Genomic DNA, 16,349 nt, shown 5'->3' with positions numbered 1-16,349 from the left:
GTTGATGTTCCCTGTGAGTCCCGCTGCCTGGGCCCTATGGGCTATTTAAGCCCTAATGTTCTGGCCTCTGGTGCTGAGTGATCAACAGCCTTCCTGTGTTCTGAGATCCTGTGTTCTGATTGTTCATCTGTTATCGAACTGGCTTGGATGACCTCCTCTCACTACTCTGTGTTCCTGTGACCCCCGACTTGTTCCTCTACTATCAGTTCTGTCTGCCATCTCTTTGCCCACACGTTACTGACCCTGGCTTGTTACTGACCCTGACTTCACTCCTGTTTGTTGCCTGGTACTGCCCTGTCTGTGTGTTAATGACCAATCTAGTTCTGACTATGGCTCTTCTGGAACTCTGCTCCTTTTGTGTTCCTCTCCTGTGCCTGTCTCCTGCCCAAAACACGTTAGAATTGCAGAGACTGACCTTTCCTACATCATTGATATCAACAGACTCATGCCACTCAGTGTCCCCACTTAGGGTCTCTGAGACTGGAGCTGCAAGAGAGGCCACCATTATGAACTTAGACTCCACCAAGGTATGTAACACTGGTGGAGCACTATTTGTGCTGACCTTGAGTTAATACTGACCATGCGCTAAACAATAACCAATGTTATCAACGTCTCAACATTCAACCTCATGATTTTTCTCAAGTGTATTTAATAAAAATGGGAGCCAGTCACCAAAATATGGAGGAGCCTGGGGAATACATTTCAGTTAGTCTCAGATACGGATGAACAGATCTGCCAGGTTTTTCAATACCTGAATCACACTAAAGTCTATTGTGGGTGAATGTAGATGTTATATTTAGGTAATTTTCTAACTAACTGGCAGATTATTGTCAAACAAAGGCATGGGAGCTGGGCACTGACATGGGAGACATTTGAAAAATATATATATATTTTTAAATATCGCACAGTTCAACTTTGACGGTGACATGGGAAAATACCAATCTTTTTACATGCAGATTTTTTAGCAGATGCTTTTAATCTGTATGTGGTGTTACAGAACAGTACACTTTCCATGGACTGCGTTGTGACATATTATGAATGTATACTTTTTTTGTAACTTTTACATTTACTGTACCTTTGCTTAAATACAGCAGTACCCAATCCGGTTAATTTCAACTTGAAAAAAAAGGTGTTATAGCTGCGACAACTGATTTTTTCATCCAGTAGTAATAGGTCTGAATTTAACAGTGAAAGTAGCAGCCACCCCAGATTTAAAAACTGGTGGTAAGCATTGCCGTTGTACCCTCTTACTCATTTTTCATGGTCTTTTCCTCCTACCACCTTCTCCTCTTACTCCACCTTCATCTCTTCTTTCTCCTCCTCCACCACCCTGACCTCCCTGAGGATGACTTTTACTTGTATATCACTCAAATCTTCCTTCTGCAGAAAGTATAATATTGCATGCTCAATTTATTCCATTACTTCCTCATGGCCAGTTTGTGGGGTTATGGCAGGCTTAGTGGAGAGAGAGGGAGGGGCACATTAGAAAAGCTGGAGGACAAACTGGCTGTTTTTGCTTTGTGTAGCTTTACTGCCCCTGTCATCAATCTAATGGTAGATGACAGTGGAGATAATTTGGAAACATTGAGTGAATATTGATTTTGTACTTATTACAATGACTACTGTCATCATTAGAATCCTGCAACCTGTGAAGGATAGTTCCTTTTGGGGCTTCTTTCCCATCTATAACTACCACTGATATCTAAGTAATTATAAACATTCATGCCTAACGGCCTTGGTGTTAGTTTCAGACTAATTATATAAACTCAGATTTGCCTACGATATATTACTTATAACATGCTGACTTGAGTTACTCCTTGGCCTTGTTTTTCTCCTTGCCTCACAACCTTTTTCTAGACTTTAGACTGTAAGCACTCATGGGCAGGGCCCTCCTAACCAACTTGCCTTGATTTGTAAAGTAACTAATGTCTTCCTTATATTGTAAAAAGCTGCACAAACTGTTGATGCTATATAAATCCTGTATAATATTATTAATAATAATAATAACAACAATAATAATAATAATTATACCTATCTCCTCTATACTTTAACTGCCTGATTGTTGACAACCTCTGCTAACCATGTTTCTGCCTACTGTTCCTGAACCTCACTGCACGACTTCTTCCAATCCAAGCTTGTTGGCTTGGTCTTGCTTGATATTCCGTGCCTTACCACCTGACTACTAATTGTTCCAACCTGCATTCTAAACAGATCTGCATACACAGAAAGTCAGAATGTATAAATAAGAATGCGCTTACACTGACAAAATTCACACATGAATCAGGCCTAATAAATATCATTAAGGCTTTATCACCAAGACATTGCAGGTGGAAGCAGTACTCCACCATCTTTTGACTAGCTTGTGGGGATTCAGAACTGTGTGGGTGAATAGCTCCAACACAAATGATCCTTAGTTGCCACTACTGATGTGTTTAATAATTAGTAATAAATAATTATTAAATTACAGCATTAACTGCTCCAATGCTAATGTTAGGTTCTTTGAGTTTGTTTGCTAGAGCGACTTTTGCAGAAAAATTTTGTTAGAACAGATGGTTGTCCTTGGATTCTTGGAGGGTCCTACATGGCCACTGTCCATGACTAGAGCTTAAAAGTCTCCAAGGGTCAGATCCTTGGTACACCTGTCATTTCCAAAGTTTTTCCATGTGTGTTCATTTCTATGCTTTCTAATCTTTGCTTTTTCTTTTTAAATCTTCTCTTCTCTAAACTTGAAAGACCTTCACCATGAGCAGAGGTTGTTGGTTTCCTTATAAGTGATATCAGATCTTTCATCAGAGTAGCTTATAAGATCTCATTGCCATGATCCTGACTCTGTTCCTATTGCCCAGGAAATGGTTCAGTTTTACACCTACCTTTAGTTTTACCAGAAAACCCTACTGGATTCTGCATAATATAAAATAATTAAAGAATCCCCCAAAAAATTAGATTCTATATAATGGCTATTCAATTGAATAAAATTCAATCCAAATTTAACACCATCCAAAATTTGTGATCAACTTTACTCTGCACTACTTAAAATCTTTAATCAGGTAATTTATGATAATACTTTATTCAATGGCATACCCCCCTGTATTCTGAAATGGAGGTCCAGCAAAGATATCACTACCTCTCAAAATTCAGGTATAAACTGCATATTCATTGTTGGTTGTCATTTACCGTATTTTGCGCTCCATAAGGTGCACCGGTACATAGGACACAGGCCGTTTCTGTCACAGTTTCTGTGACAGAAGCTGCAGTAAGTGACAGCTGAGACAGGTGGCGCTGTGATTACAGTGCCACGGTCTCAGTGATCACACAGAGCAGACGAAGAACGGCCGTTCTTCGTCTGCTCTAGGGGCTCTATGGTGAGCTCCTATCCTGTGGTCACGGGTCCCCCAGAGGAGCGGGGGACCAGAAAACCACGGCGGGGGACTTGGTTTTAATACAAGTGATTTGAATAGATCACTTGTATTAAATGAGCAGGGGCTTCCACTGTACGTTTAGCTCTGCTTTATCAGGGCTAAATGTACAAAAAACTAGGGATTTGCAGGCACATTTCCCCCCTCTTTTTTGGGGGAAAAAAGTGCGTGTTATGGAGCAAAAAATACTGTATTTACTTTGTGAAACCTGCAAATAATTTTGGAAAACAGAAAATATACTTTTTATTTTACTATAATTTCACTTGATTATCTTAAAGAAAAAGAACATTTGAATGTCAAATAATATGTTCACTATGGTCAGTCTGAAGAAAGCCTTCTCCTTCTAAAAATAATCTAATATGTATGTTTTACCATGATTAAGATTATAGCTAATACACACACAAAACACATAAAAACCTTGAAAATATTGTTTTTTTTTATATTTGTATTAATTTCAAAGAGATTTCCCACTCTTATCTAAATTCTCAAGTGTATTGATACCTTTAAAAAAAATGAGGTTGCATGAATTAAGAGCAATATGTTCTATTCACTACAGAATCAATTATTCTTTATCAACGTCAGTATGTATATATAAATATAAGTGCTTGCAAATATAATTTCTGATTTGTTAAACTGGGCTTATCCATGTAGACAACTCATGTCTTATAGACCATTTTCACAAATTACTTTTGCCTTGTTTCTTTCTCTTGTCTTTTATTTAGATTTTTTTTAACATTTAAAGTGTATTATGTTGGATTATGTTGGTTTATGTTTCAGTAACATTTTTACCACTTATGGATTTCTATCAGGAAGTAATGATAAAAAGTGTAAGTGTACTATGGTTGTCTTTGTTCGAGAAATTTCTGTTTTTCTGTTTGTTATAATTTTGAAGTTTAACTCAAGGCAAATATTTAAAAATAATCACTATTTAATGAATATACATTATTTAAAAATCTAGCTGCAGTTAAAGCAATTCAGTCAGCCCACAAAAAAATCAAGTTGATAGTGTCCTGCAAAAGAAGAGCACTTATAGTCAACTCCACAGCTGCCTGTGTTTCCTACCTTCCATCCATTCCATCCTCCATCAGTTTGCTTAGCATTTAACTTGTGTTGGTTGCCTGTGTCCTCACAAATTCATCCTAGTGCCATCCTCTAACCCCCTATGTCACCACAAGACTCACAATTGATGTAGTGGTCACAGAAGAAGAATTAAATGTTGAGTATAGAGGGGAAATTTTCCAGTAAGTTCCAGTGACAACCAAGAAGGGACTATTTTTATGCACGTCTGAGCACTTTTGATTCCACAGATTGACAATGGCTGCAGGTTCCTTCGAGGACCATCCTGATGTTAGGGGGAAGGTTCTGTGGCCTTCACAGGCTTCTCTACCTTCCCCCACCTGGGGGGTCTCTCTTCCGGGGAGAGCCCTTTACCTAGCACTTGTGGGTATGACTTCAGTAGGACCCTGAGGATCGGGGTCCTCTGGCTTTCAGGTAGGTGGACCAGAGTCTCCTTGCCATGCGGGTTCAGAAATGTTGAGGCCTTTCATCTTTGGAGGAGGTCCACAGCACCCTTGTGCACTTTTTTTGTGTGTTATAATTTCACGATTCACATTTTTTGTTCACAGGGGAAGTTGCTTTTTGATGCATTCACCGCGGATTTAAACAAAGAAAAGGGGATTTATTTTTGAAAAATTTCCACTCACATCCTGTTGTATCTGTTGGGCAGGAAACTAAAGTATTTCACCTATCCAAAACTTAAAAAAGCTTTGACCTTAGATATACCTATTTACTATACGCATAAACTGTTCATACATCCCTCAGTTTCTTCTTTTGTTTACAACACATAAAACATCTTTTACTTTCAAAATCAGAAATGTTTTGAAGCAAAAAGATGCCCTGATGAAGTGACCCTGCGTGGCCCAGAAACATTGTCTGTTTTCACTGTGACTTTGTCTAAATAAAATTGACTTATTTAAACGACATTGCTGAGTGCTGGTGATCCTTATCCACTATCCTGTGTCTGCACGGCGCCATCCGTGGTCATCACTGCGAGCACCGTTTGTTTTAGCATTGTGAGGAGTGCGTAGGGACTTTGTGTTCATTTACATTGTATATTAGCACAACATCAAAAATTATATAAGTATATTGTATATTCTTATGTATTAAAATGCAATGTCTTTGTTATTTCATGACACACAGGCCACGTATAAGAACAATGTCACGACCATCTTTTTTGTGGGATTCCAGAACCATCAAATATTGAATCTATTTCTCTTCCCCTTTTTCCTTATAATATACATTGTGACAATTTGTGGAAACCTCTTGATCATCATGCTGGTGTCCTACAGTAAGGGCCTCCATTCTCCAATGTACTTCTTCCTCACCCAACTTTCTGTAAGTGACATCATGTTGTCCACAGATATTACCCCTAACATGTTAAACATTGTACTGCATGGGCAGACCTCCATATCTCTTGTTAGCTGTTTGACTCAGTATTATTTCTTTGGCTTATTGGAAGCAGTTGAATGTTTTCTACTGACAGTGATGTCCTATGACCGCTATCTTGCCATCTGTTCTCCTCTGCATTATGCCTCCATTATGAACCACATGTTTTGCATTAAGTTAGTTGTTATATCTTGGCTGTTCAGCTGCTCTGTCGCACTAATTCTAACTCTTAGTATGTGTCAACTACAATTCTGTGGGCCAAACACTATTGACCATTTCCTATGTGATTTTTATCCTCTGGTGCAACTTTCTTGTTCGGACGTGTCCATAATTCAAATGCAGACCACTTTATTGAGTATTCCTGTTTTAGTGGTACCATTTCTTGTGATAGTAGTTTCATACACATGCATTGTTTCAACCATATTAAAGATATCCTCCAATTCTGGAAGAGTAAAAACCTTTTCTACTTGTAGCTCCCACCTGACAGTGGTGTTTATTTTTTACGGGACTCTAATCGCCACATACATGATTCCAAATGGAGGACAATCCCATATTATCAGTAAGACCCTGGCTTTGCTGTACACTGTTTTTACACCATTCCTAAACCCTTTCATATACAGTTTGAGGAATAACGATATCAAGGAAGCTATAAGAAATGTTTTGAATAACAAAATGGTTTAAGCTGGTCACAGATACCCGAGGGGGATCAGACGTACAAGCATGTTGTCCTGCTGCTGCATCCAAAAACAGTCATGATGTACAACCATTCATTGTTAGGAATATGGAAGAGGGAGGTGAAAGCACACTGCAGACATCTCTAGCACCAGCTTATCAGGAATGAAAAAAGTACTTATCAGGACAGGTATTTTAACCTTTATTAAAAGAATCTCAGCTAGTAAGATCTGAATGAAGGTCTATGGCTACTTTTGCTTTTAAAGTTTTTGAATAAAATTGAGCCTGTAACTATCACAACTCTGGTCTGGATTTTCTATTGACTATAGTTCGTTGTAGAATTTGAAATGTCAAAAAGTTTTAGCTTTGGTGTCATGACATGTTTCAAACCCTGAACATCATTTCCCATTGTACTTGGTTAAAATAAACCTTTTATTAACACAATTGACCATTTTTAACTCTGCTAGCATTTCTTTCCTTTCCTAAGGTTATCAAAACCCTAGGACAAAAATGTTATATGTAGAATTGAAGTATACTGGCCCTTAAATGTGGTGGCTGCATTAATCTTCTTCTTTAAGTTTTTTTGTTTACTCGATGATACCCATGCCAAGGTGCTACATGTGATCCTTGACCCCGAATTCACCTTTTGCTACACATCCAATTACTATCCAAATCCTGCTGCCTTCACCTTCGTAACATTTCCAAAATACGCCCCTTCCTCACCAATGAAACTACAAAGTTACTAATCCACTCACTTGTTATCTCTCATCTCGACTATTGTAACTCCCTCATCATTGGCCTACCACTACTCAGGCTATCCCCCCTTCAGTCTATCATGAATGCTGCTGCTAAACTCATCAACCTAACCAACCACTCAGTGTCTGCAACCTCCCTCTGCCAATCCCTTCACTGGCTTCCAATCACCCAAAGGATAACATTCTAAATATTAACAACCACTTACAAAGCCATTAACAACTCTTCCCCCGGCTATATTTCAAACCTTGTCTTAAAATATCACCCTAATCGTCCCCTCTGCTCTCTAGCTCCTTCTGCCATGCTCGCCTGCAGGACTTCTCTAAAGTCTCTCCTAACCTTTGGAACTTCCTACCACAACCTGTCCGGCTATCTCCTACTTTGTCTGCAAATAGGCGGTCCATGAAGACTCATCTCTTCAGGGAGGCCTATCCTGGCTCAACCTAACCACTGAACTATCACTTTCTCAAGCAAATCATCCCACACAGCTACCTCCTCATGTATCACTTGCCCCTCCCTCTTAGATTTTAAGCTCTCACAGGCTGCGCCCTACTTACCATCTTGTCTTGAATTGTATTGTAATTATAATGTATTCCCTATATTGTAAAGCGCTGCACAAACTGTTGGTGCTATATAAATCCTGTATAATAATTATTTATTTTTAATTTTAAATGTGAGAAAATGAATTTACCCAGACAAATCTTCCACCTCTTCCCACCCCTACTGGTCATGCGTTTGGCTGAAACCCACATCAGCCAGCCAGTGTATGGTCCATACATCATACACCAGTTTGCAGCCCGACACTCAGCATCTAGAATACTGCTGGCAAATGGCGAGCACTCATTGCTTAGCACAGTCACAGTCACCTGACAACTCATGATCAATGAGAAGCACTTTTTGCTAATAGCATTTTATGTAAACCCTAGCAATGAACTTCTCTATTTGGTCCTTTTTGGTCTATTAATCAAACCATGGGGAGTGTTTTGTTATTATGTTTTGTTATTATGTGGGGATGAATTGCATGAGAAGGAGTTCAGTGGTTAGGTTGAGGTGGGGTAGACTTCCCTAAAGAGATGAGTCTTTAGTAATCACCAAAAGGCAGTCAGAGTGGGAGAAAGACAGACAGGTTGGAGTAAGGAGTTACAAAGAATGGGAGAGACTCTAGTGAAGTCCTGGAGTGAGCATGGAAGGAGTTGACGAGGGAGCTGGAAAGCAGGGGGTCTTGGGAGGAGCGTAGGGGACAGTTTTGGGTGATACTTTAAAACAAGGTTGGAGATGTAACCTGGGGTAGAGTTTTCAATGGCTTTGTAAGTGATTGTTAATATTTTGAATTTTATCCTTTGGGCTATAGGAAGCCAGTGCAGGGATTGGCAGAGGTGGGTTGCAGACACTGAACAGTTGGTTAAGTGGATAAGTCTGGCAGCAGCATTCATGATAGACTGAAGGTGGGATAGTCTGTGTAGAGGTAGGCCAAGGAGGAGGGAGTTGCACTAGTCCAGACGGGAGATAACAAGTGAGTGGATGAGCAGCTTTGTAGTTTCATTGGTGAGGAAGGGGTGTATTTTGGAGATGTTACGAAGGTAAAGATGGCAGGATCTGGATTGTATGTGGGGAAGAAAGGTGAGGTCCAAGTCAAGGATGACACCTAGGACCTTGGCATGGGGGAGTGTTGGAGATAGTTGTGTTCTCAATCATGATCAAAAAGTTAGGGGAGTGTGTGTGGGGGGAGGGAATACCATGAGATCAGTTTTTGAAAGATTGAGCTTTAAGAAGTGTTGTGACATCCAGACCGATATGTCAGTTAGTAGATTAGTTATACGTGAGGAGACTGAGGAGGTAAGTTGTGGAGTGGAAAGATATATTTGAGTATCATCAGCATAGAGATGGTACTGGAAGCCATGTGAGGTAATCAACTGACCAAGAGGAGAGGGGTAGATAGAGAAGTGGAGTTGTCCAAGGACATAGCCTTGGGGGACCCCAATAGAAAGGGGAAAAGGAGAGGAAGAGGTAGATTTGTAGGTTACACTAAAAGAGCGCTTAGATGGGTGGGTGGAGAACTTGCCTAAAAAATGTATATCCAAAACTTTTTTTATGTTTTAAATAGAGTACAGAAAGATAAAAATCATTTTCAAGCTTTTATTGTGGTCCCTGCTAAGGAGATTCTCCCCTCTTTTTGTCCTGGTCACCGAGACAGAAAGCGAAAGGAATCCAAAATGTTACAGTTGTCACCAGATTAAGGAGTGAGGGTACATTTTCCACAGGGGACACCTGTGCCAGCGACAGCTATCTAAGAGGGAAATTATTCTCATTTTTTAGAAATGTCATTTTACTTCCTGTTTTATCTCCAGAGTAGGAAGTGAAGAGAAAAGTCCCCAGTGGAAGAGAGGCAGCAAAAAAACTAACTGATAGTCTAAATCTATCTCTATCATTTAAAACAAGAAAAGGGATGTCTGTGAAGGTTCTCATTCATCCAGGTCACATGGTATATCTGAAACAAATAAGTCAAGGCAACTGGACTTGCTGTATTTTTTCTTGAAAACGTTTCACTGGTCATCCAACCAGCTTTCTGGGCAGGTTAATAAACCTCCTAGACTCCAATTATGCAAATGCAATCAACACCTGGTTGTGACTAACAAATTATGTGGATTGCAGTGACATTTATTCCGAGATAATTTTTTTGTACAAGTCATTCTGAATTGAGAAACCTGGATGGATGTCCAGTGAAATGTCTTCAAGAAAAATACAGCAAGTTCAGTTGTCTTGACTTATTTTTTACACATAAGAAAATGGATGGCTATATGTACATTTTTACAGGTTCTGTGTCCTCTAGAAGTTTAACAAGGTAATTTAAGAAAACCAGTTAAAAGCCTAACAGGAAGAAGGTTGTAAAAATAGATCTCCTGTTATATAGCCCAATGTCTTCAGGGAGGAATAGTACAATACACAAATAGTTCATTTTTCAAAGACAATGCCTTCTTTTTGAGACTAACAGATTTATTCAAAAAAAGGGGAAGAGTTTGGAGAAGACAAGAGATGTGAACAATCTAGGACAGGGGTGCCCATTAGGTAGAGAGTGATCTACCAGTAGCTCTCAAAGCTGATGTGAGATGACGTCCCCTTTATTTCATTTTGGTATATTTATTCCTCTGTGCATACATGATTACCTATTAGCCTGAGTTTGCTGAGCCGAGCTCCCTGACACCTTTCTGGTGGATTCTGGTGGTTGAAGTGCTATGTATTACATCAAAGAATATTAGTTTATACAGCCTGTTGCACTACACTGTTTGCAAAATACAGCAAGGTGGGCCAGGAGAGAGCGGGGAGAGACCGACAGGGGAGAGATCACGAGGAGAGACAGCCATGGGAGGGAGCACAAGGAGAGACAGCCAGGGGAGAGAGCTCGAGGAGAGACAGCCAGGGGAGAAAGCAAGGAGATACAGCCAGGGGAGAAAACGAGGTATGACAGAGAATGCCAGGAGAGAGAGAGCGAGGGAGGTTTTTTTTTTCGTTGGTAGATCTCATGTAGTTCGTCATTTGAAAAGTAGATCTTTACACAAAAATTGTGGGCACTTCTGATCTAGGACAACATAGAAAGTGAGCTGAAATGGAGAATTGTTCCAAATCACCAATGTTGTCCTAGATTGTTCACTTCTCCTGCCTTCTCCAAACTCTTCACCCTTTTGTGAATAACCATGTAAAATATCAAGCACACCTTAATTAAATTGGTTTGATAACTCCCAAAGTAAATGCTATCTACTCACACAATGGTAAAAGGTACTCTTATAAGAGAAACATGAAAGTGGCCCATTCTGACAAATTAGATATACATTGGATGATATATAGTTTGATAAATTCCTATATATCAAAAACAATTGCCAGATTTTTTTAACCTAAAATCTGTTTTCACAATGTTTCATCCCTTGTCCCTATCTCAGTGCTACTGAGCTCTCTAGTCTCTTCCAGCCAATTCCTTTCCACATCCAATCGATTTAACAACAGTTGAACTTCCTTCTTCTGGAGAAGCTTCTTGATAGTGACAACAGTGAACAATGACAGTACAATGTTTCCTAACAAGGCTGCTTGTAGTCTTTATCAGTGGTGCATGTGACCGGGTGTGTTTTTTTATGTTGTTACATTTTTTGTCTAAGGATTGCATACAAACATTTGTGCAAAGCAACATTACCAAAATAAAGTCATGTTTGCCCTAAGAAAACATGTATTACTTTGTTATCTAAAGTAATGATAAAGTTATTACCCCAAAACCGGCCTAAAAACTGCTGTTGTCCTACCAGGTGAACAGGTTTGAGAACTGAGCTGGTTAAACAGATCACTTACAGATACTACCAAAGCATGTCAATTGATAACTTTATGGCTGTTTTTACAATCACTTATTTTTCTTGGCAACATATTCCCTTGAAATTTGCTATTTATGTAGCTATATGTTATTATAAAGAAAATAATTACTTAGAAAATATTTTTCTTTTATCCAACAAGAAATTGTATTTTTACAAGATAGGCACTCAAGGGTTTTCTCATCTCTATGGGATCATTCAGACTCTATACAAAGATTGTGTATAAATGTACTTCATCTTTGTCATATGAGGTTTATCCAACAGTATTGATCAGCAACTCGAGTGAACTGCATTTATATGATGTATTATACCGATGAAACACAAATTATTATATTCCTGATTCTTTTATTTCTTCTTCTTTGTTCAAAAAAAACTCACCAAAGCAAGTGTTGAAACTTTTATTTATTTATATATATTTTCATGTTATGCATTTTTTCTATATTTCTATTTTTTCTATTTTTGATTTCTGCTTCTCTGTTCCATCTGTCAATTCTATTCATTTAATCAATAATTTACTCTTCATTTATTTAAAATGCATCATTTACATGTAAAACACTGGCTAAAATATTATATATATATTTTCATGTTTTCATTTAAAGACAGTAATTAAAACATCTTTCATATCTGTGCTTTAAAAATAAACCAATTATGGATTATCATCACGGATCGCTATTGAATATTGTAAGTGTATTTTAGTTTTTCTTTAACATATGTGTTCTCCTCTTCTGTCATGGAGATTTTAAATGACAGTTATAATATTATAAGGGTCATTCGCAGCTAGGTGCTTTAATACACATCAATGCACATACACAGGTTAGCTCTTGTTTTAAACAGTACTAGTTAACATCTGCATTGAGATGCATTCTACAAATGTTACTGCATCGCTGTTCTTTTCTCTTCATGACAATGATACAATGATACTTGTACAATGCATGGTAAGATGTGAAACCAGCCGCAAACGTTTCTGATAAAACTGTCTAACATCAAAAAGTTATATAAGAAAATGAAGTTCTAGTAAACTACATAGATATCGTTTTTAAAATGCCACTAAACTCAGGCGTTTGGGGCCATTCACACCACATCCAGATAATCTCCAGACCAGATTGTTTCCAGACCCAAAATGCATCCTAATGTATCCCTATGATAATTCTGGCCTCTGTTCACACCAGCACAGTCTGTTCCAGAAAAGACCAGACAAGAAAAATACTGTACATCTCATTTTGTCTGGTCTGGAATGCACTAGAACTGCGGGCAGGTTCACCCCATTTTCCAGGCCAGATCTGTTCCTGAAAATGGTGTGAACCTGCCCTTAAACCTTAAAAATACATTCAAGTTCCTTAACTAATAACAACAATGTATCTTATTTGTGTATCACTCGGCTGTAGATCCTCAAATCATCTCTGAATTGGTGCTGTCACTGTCCTTCCTTCTGGAGGGGGGCTACTTTTGTTCCCCATGGTCCCTGTGTGTATTGTTAAGTAGCCACCGCTCCAAGCTCGCTCCCGTGATGGACTACAATCTGAATATAAATTAGTAAATTAAATATGAGATTGTAGAACATCCCAGGAGTGATCTTGGAGCAGTGACTACTTTATTACAGTATTTGCCTAATAAGTCAGTTACTGACAGTGTCCTCTTCAATAATTTTTGGAAACTTTTCCAATACAACAATGTAGCTTATTTGTGTATCACTCGGCTGTAGATCCTCCAATAATTTCTGAATTGGTGCTGACACTGTCCTTCCTTCTGGAGGGGGGGCTACTTCTGTTCCCCATGGTCCCTGTGTGTGTTGTAAAGTAGCTACGACTCCAAGTTCACTCCTGGGATGGACTACAATTTCATGTTTAATTTACTAATTTGTATCAAGATTGTGATCCATCCCGGGAGGGAGCTTGGAGCGGTGACTGCTTTACAACACACACAGGGACCATGGGGAACAAAAGTAGCCCCCCTCCAGCAGGAAAGACAGTGTCAGCACCGATTCAGAGAGGATTTTAGGATCTGCAGCCAAGTGATGCACAAATAAGATACATTGTTGTATTGTGAAAGTTTCCAAGAATTATTGAAGAGGACACTGTCAGTAACTGACTCATTAGGCAAACACTGTAATATCTGTTCAGTATTTAAAAAGCCATGATGAATGAGATTTACCTTCAGATATAGGAACAGTAATACGAAAAAATGCAGTACACATGGGTAATGCATGCACTTTTCTTCATGTGTTATCCCTTTAAAGAGTTTGCAAGTCTAAAAACATAAGTGTGGATCTGCCAGAAATGCTCTCAGCTCCCAAGTCCTGTTGTGGAATGACAACACACAGCATTTTAAAGGACTGACTGTGTGTCAGCCATTATCTGTTGCTAACCTGCTCGAGTGCACAGTGGGGTAGTGGAGGGCTGTGGCGCTTTGCAGCAATAAGGAGCCCCTGGTTCAAATCCTGATAAGAACACTATCTGCAAGGAGTTTGCATGTTCTCTCTGTGCTTGTGTTGGTTTCCTCTCGCACTCCAAAGTGATGCTGGAAGGTTAATTGGCCATGTATGTATGTATGTGAGATAGGGACTTTAGATTGTAAGCTCCTTGAGGGCAGGGAATGAGGTGAATGTGCATGTAAATTGTCATAACTTATCCCCAAGATTATTCTCCATAACATATATATATATATATTACAATATATATTGAAATAGGCATTTTTATCATAGTCACATACCCACATCCATTACACATAGAGACTAAGCATAGCATAAGATAAGAACTAGGAGGGCTAACTAAGCATAGCATAAGATAAGAACTAGGAGGGCTAACTAGACTTTTTGATATAAAGCAGGAAGCGTGCACAATGCAAAAGACAACTCTGGATTTTTGACATGAACAAGAGATATGTTTGCACTCATCAAACAGTTACAACAAAAAAAGTTTAACAGACTAACATGAAGAAAATACACAAACTTAATTGTTAGGGTTCACATACACTTCAAGTGTTGGGTTGTGTGGATAGGCTAGAGGGGGGTGTTTCCAAACTGTTTTTCTTACACATGTTTTTGGTATAGAAAACCCAACACCAAACACATTTCCCAGCACCAGAAACTAATGTAGAGTATTATTAGTTCTAATACTATTTTTGTGTGCTTTTTGCAATACAAAGGCATCCTACAAGAACAACATCACAGTCATTTACCTTCTGGGGTTCCATGACATGGACAGATTTAATGTATTGCTCTTCATCTTGCTGCTCATCATTTACTGTGTGACAATATTAGGCAACTCCTTGATCATCACACTGGTGTCCTACAGCAAGAACCTCCACTCTCCCATGTACTTTTTCCTCTCCCAGCTCTCCATAGCTGACATATTTTTGTCCTCAGATATTTCCCCCGTCATGCTAAATATTGCACTACATCAACGGGCCTCCATGTCTTTTCCTGGATGCATAACTCAGCTTTATTTTTTCATTTTAAACGAGGGCTCTGAATGTTTTCTTCTGACGATGATGTCCTATGACCGCTACCTAGCCATTTGTTCTCCGCTGTATTATTCCTCCATTATGAACCACGTGCTGTGCATTAGGTTAGTTGTTACATCTTGGACCTTAGGATGCTTTGTTGCACTGATTCTGACACTTGCAATAAATCAGCTATATTTCTGCAGGTCAAATATGATTGACCATTTTTTCTGTGATTTTTACCCTGTGATGGAACTTTCTTGCTCAGATGTGTCCATGGCAGAAATGGAAGCCACCTTACTGTGCATTCTTGTAATTGTCTTACCGTTCTTCATTATAGTAATTTCATATGTGTGTATTGTGTTAACCATATTAAAGATACCCTCCTCTACTGGAAAACTTAAATCCTTTTCAACTTGTAGCTCCCACCTGACAGTGGTGTCTATCTTTTATGGGACTTTGATCGCCACGTACATAATTCCAAATGAAGGGCACACGAAGATCCTCAGTAAGACTTTGTCATTGCTATACACTGTATTGACTCCCTTACTAAATCCTTTCATATACAGTTTGAGGAATGAAGACATTAAGGAAGCTTTGAGAAAAGTCATATATAACCAAAATGCTTATTAAAAGTCTTGGATGAAACCTACAAAAAAACTGATGTATATACCGTATATATATGTGGTAACATTAGGTACATCGGCTTATATTCGGGACGGCTTATACTCGAGTATATACGGTAACAATATTCATAAATCTGTTCCCACCACAATTTTTGCTATTGACATCTGCAATTAATTGTTTTAAATCAATTTGTAGTTACTTAAATATACAGTATAAAGTATTTAGCGAGCATATGAATGCTTCATTGAAGCATTTCTAAAGCCAAAACTTTTTTGTTGGGATAAAGTAGCCATTTTTATTATTTTACCATCTTAGTCCCATTGGCAGGATATTAAGTTAGAGGAAATCTCTGCAAAACAAGTGTTCCCATTGCAAGATTCCCCTCTCTTCTTGTTCTGGGGACAGCTCACAATTTCTCAATTTTCCCATCACTTTCATATCACCAATTGGGGACACAGACAACAATTAAATCCTAATTAAACCATAAAGGATATAAGCACAACTGCATGTATAAAATCCAGAATGGTGTTTTATTAAAACGACCAAGAAAAAGCCAACTCATTTTGGAGTTTATAGAAATCTAAATTAAAATATAGTAACAGACTACCAAGTGGGACTGTCAGAAGTTGATCAGCTGTTTTTC

The 16,349-nt window shown here is 38.6% G+C and overlaps 2 protein-coding genes across 2 annotated transcripts; both read left to right on the top strand.

Annotated features, from left to right (window-relative positions):
- The first annotated feature begins 329 nt into the window (after nt 1-329).
- LOC108789727 (olfactory receptor 10A7-like) lies at nt 330-6,542 on the top strand. Its single transcript, XM_018559810.1, has 2 exons — nt 330-527; nt 5,616-6,542. The coding sequence occupies exons 1-2, from the start codon at nt 330-332 to the stop codon at nt 6,540-6,542; spliced, it is 1,125 nt and encodes a 374-aa protein (XP_018415312.1).
- Nucleotides 6,543-9,080: 2,538 nt separating this feature from the next.
- Nucleotides 9,081-15,712, top strand: LOC108789726 (olfactory receptor 11L1-like). The gene is made up of 2 exons (XM_018559809.1): nt 9,081-9,122; nt 14,783-15,712. Exons 1-2 carry the CDS (start codon nt 9,081-9,083, stop codon nt 15,710-15,712), a joined length of 972 nt encoding a protein of 323 aa, XP_018415311.1.
- Nucleotides 15,713-16,349: the final 637 nt, after the last annotated feature.

This window comes from Nanorana parkeri, unplaced genomic scaffold (assembly GCF_000935625.1).
Source record: "Nanorana parkeri isolate BGI_ZX_2015 unplaced genomic scaffold, ASM93562v1 scaffold416, whole genome shotgun sequence".
NCBI lineage: Eukaryota > Metazoa > Chordata > Amphibia > Anura > Dicroglossidae > Nanorana > Nanorana parkeri.
Note: the sequence above shows the minus strand (reverse complement) of the source record. Positions and strands in the feature narration are given on the sequence as shown.

What these genes read in the sequence shown, in the direction of transcription:
- LOC108789727 (XM_018559810.1), top strand. Translation starts at nt 330, where the DNA reads ATGGCTCTTCTGGAACTCTGCTCCTTTTGTGTTCCTCTCCTGTGCCTG. An exon ending in TGAACTTAGACTCCACCAAG is followed by an intron (nt 528 to 5,615) that starts GTATGTAACACT and finishes CATGACACACAG; the next exon opens with GCCACGTATAAGAACAATGT.
- LOC108789726 (XM_018559809.1), top strand. Translation starts at nt 9,081, where the DNA reads ATGTCAGTTAGTAGATTAGTTATACGTGAGGAGACTGAGGAG. An exon ending in TACGTGAGGAGACTGAGGAG is followed by an intron (nt 9,123 to 14,782) that starts GTAAGTTGTGGA and finishes TGCAATACAAAG; the next exon opens with GCATCCTACAAGAACAACAT.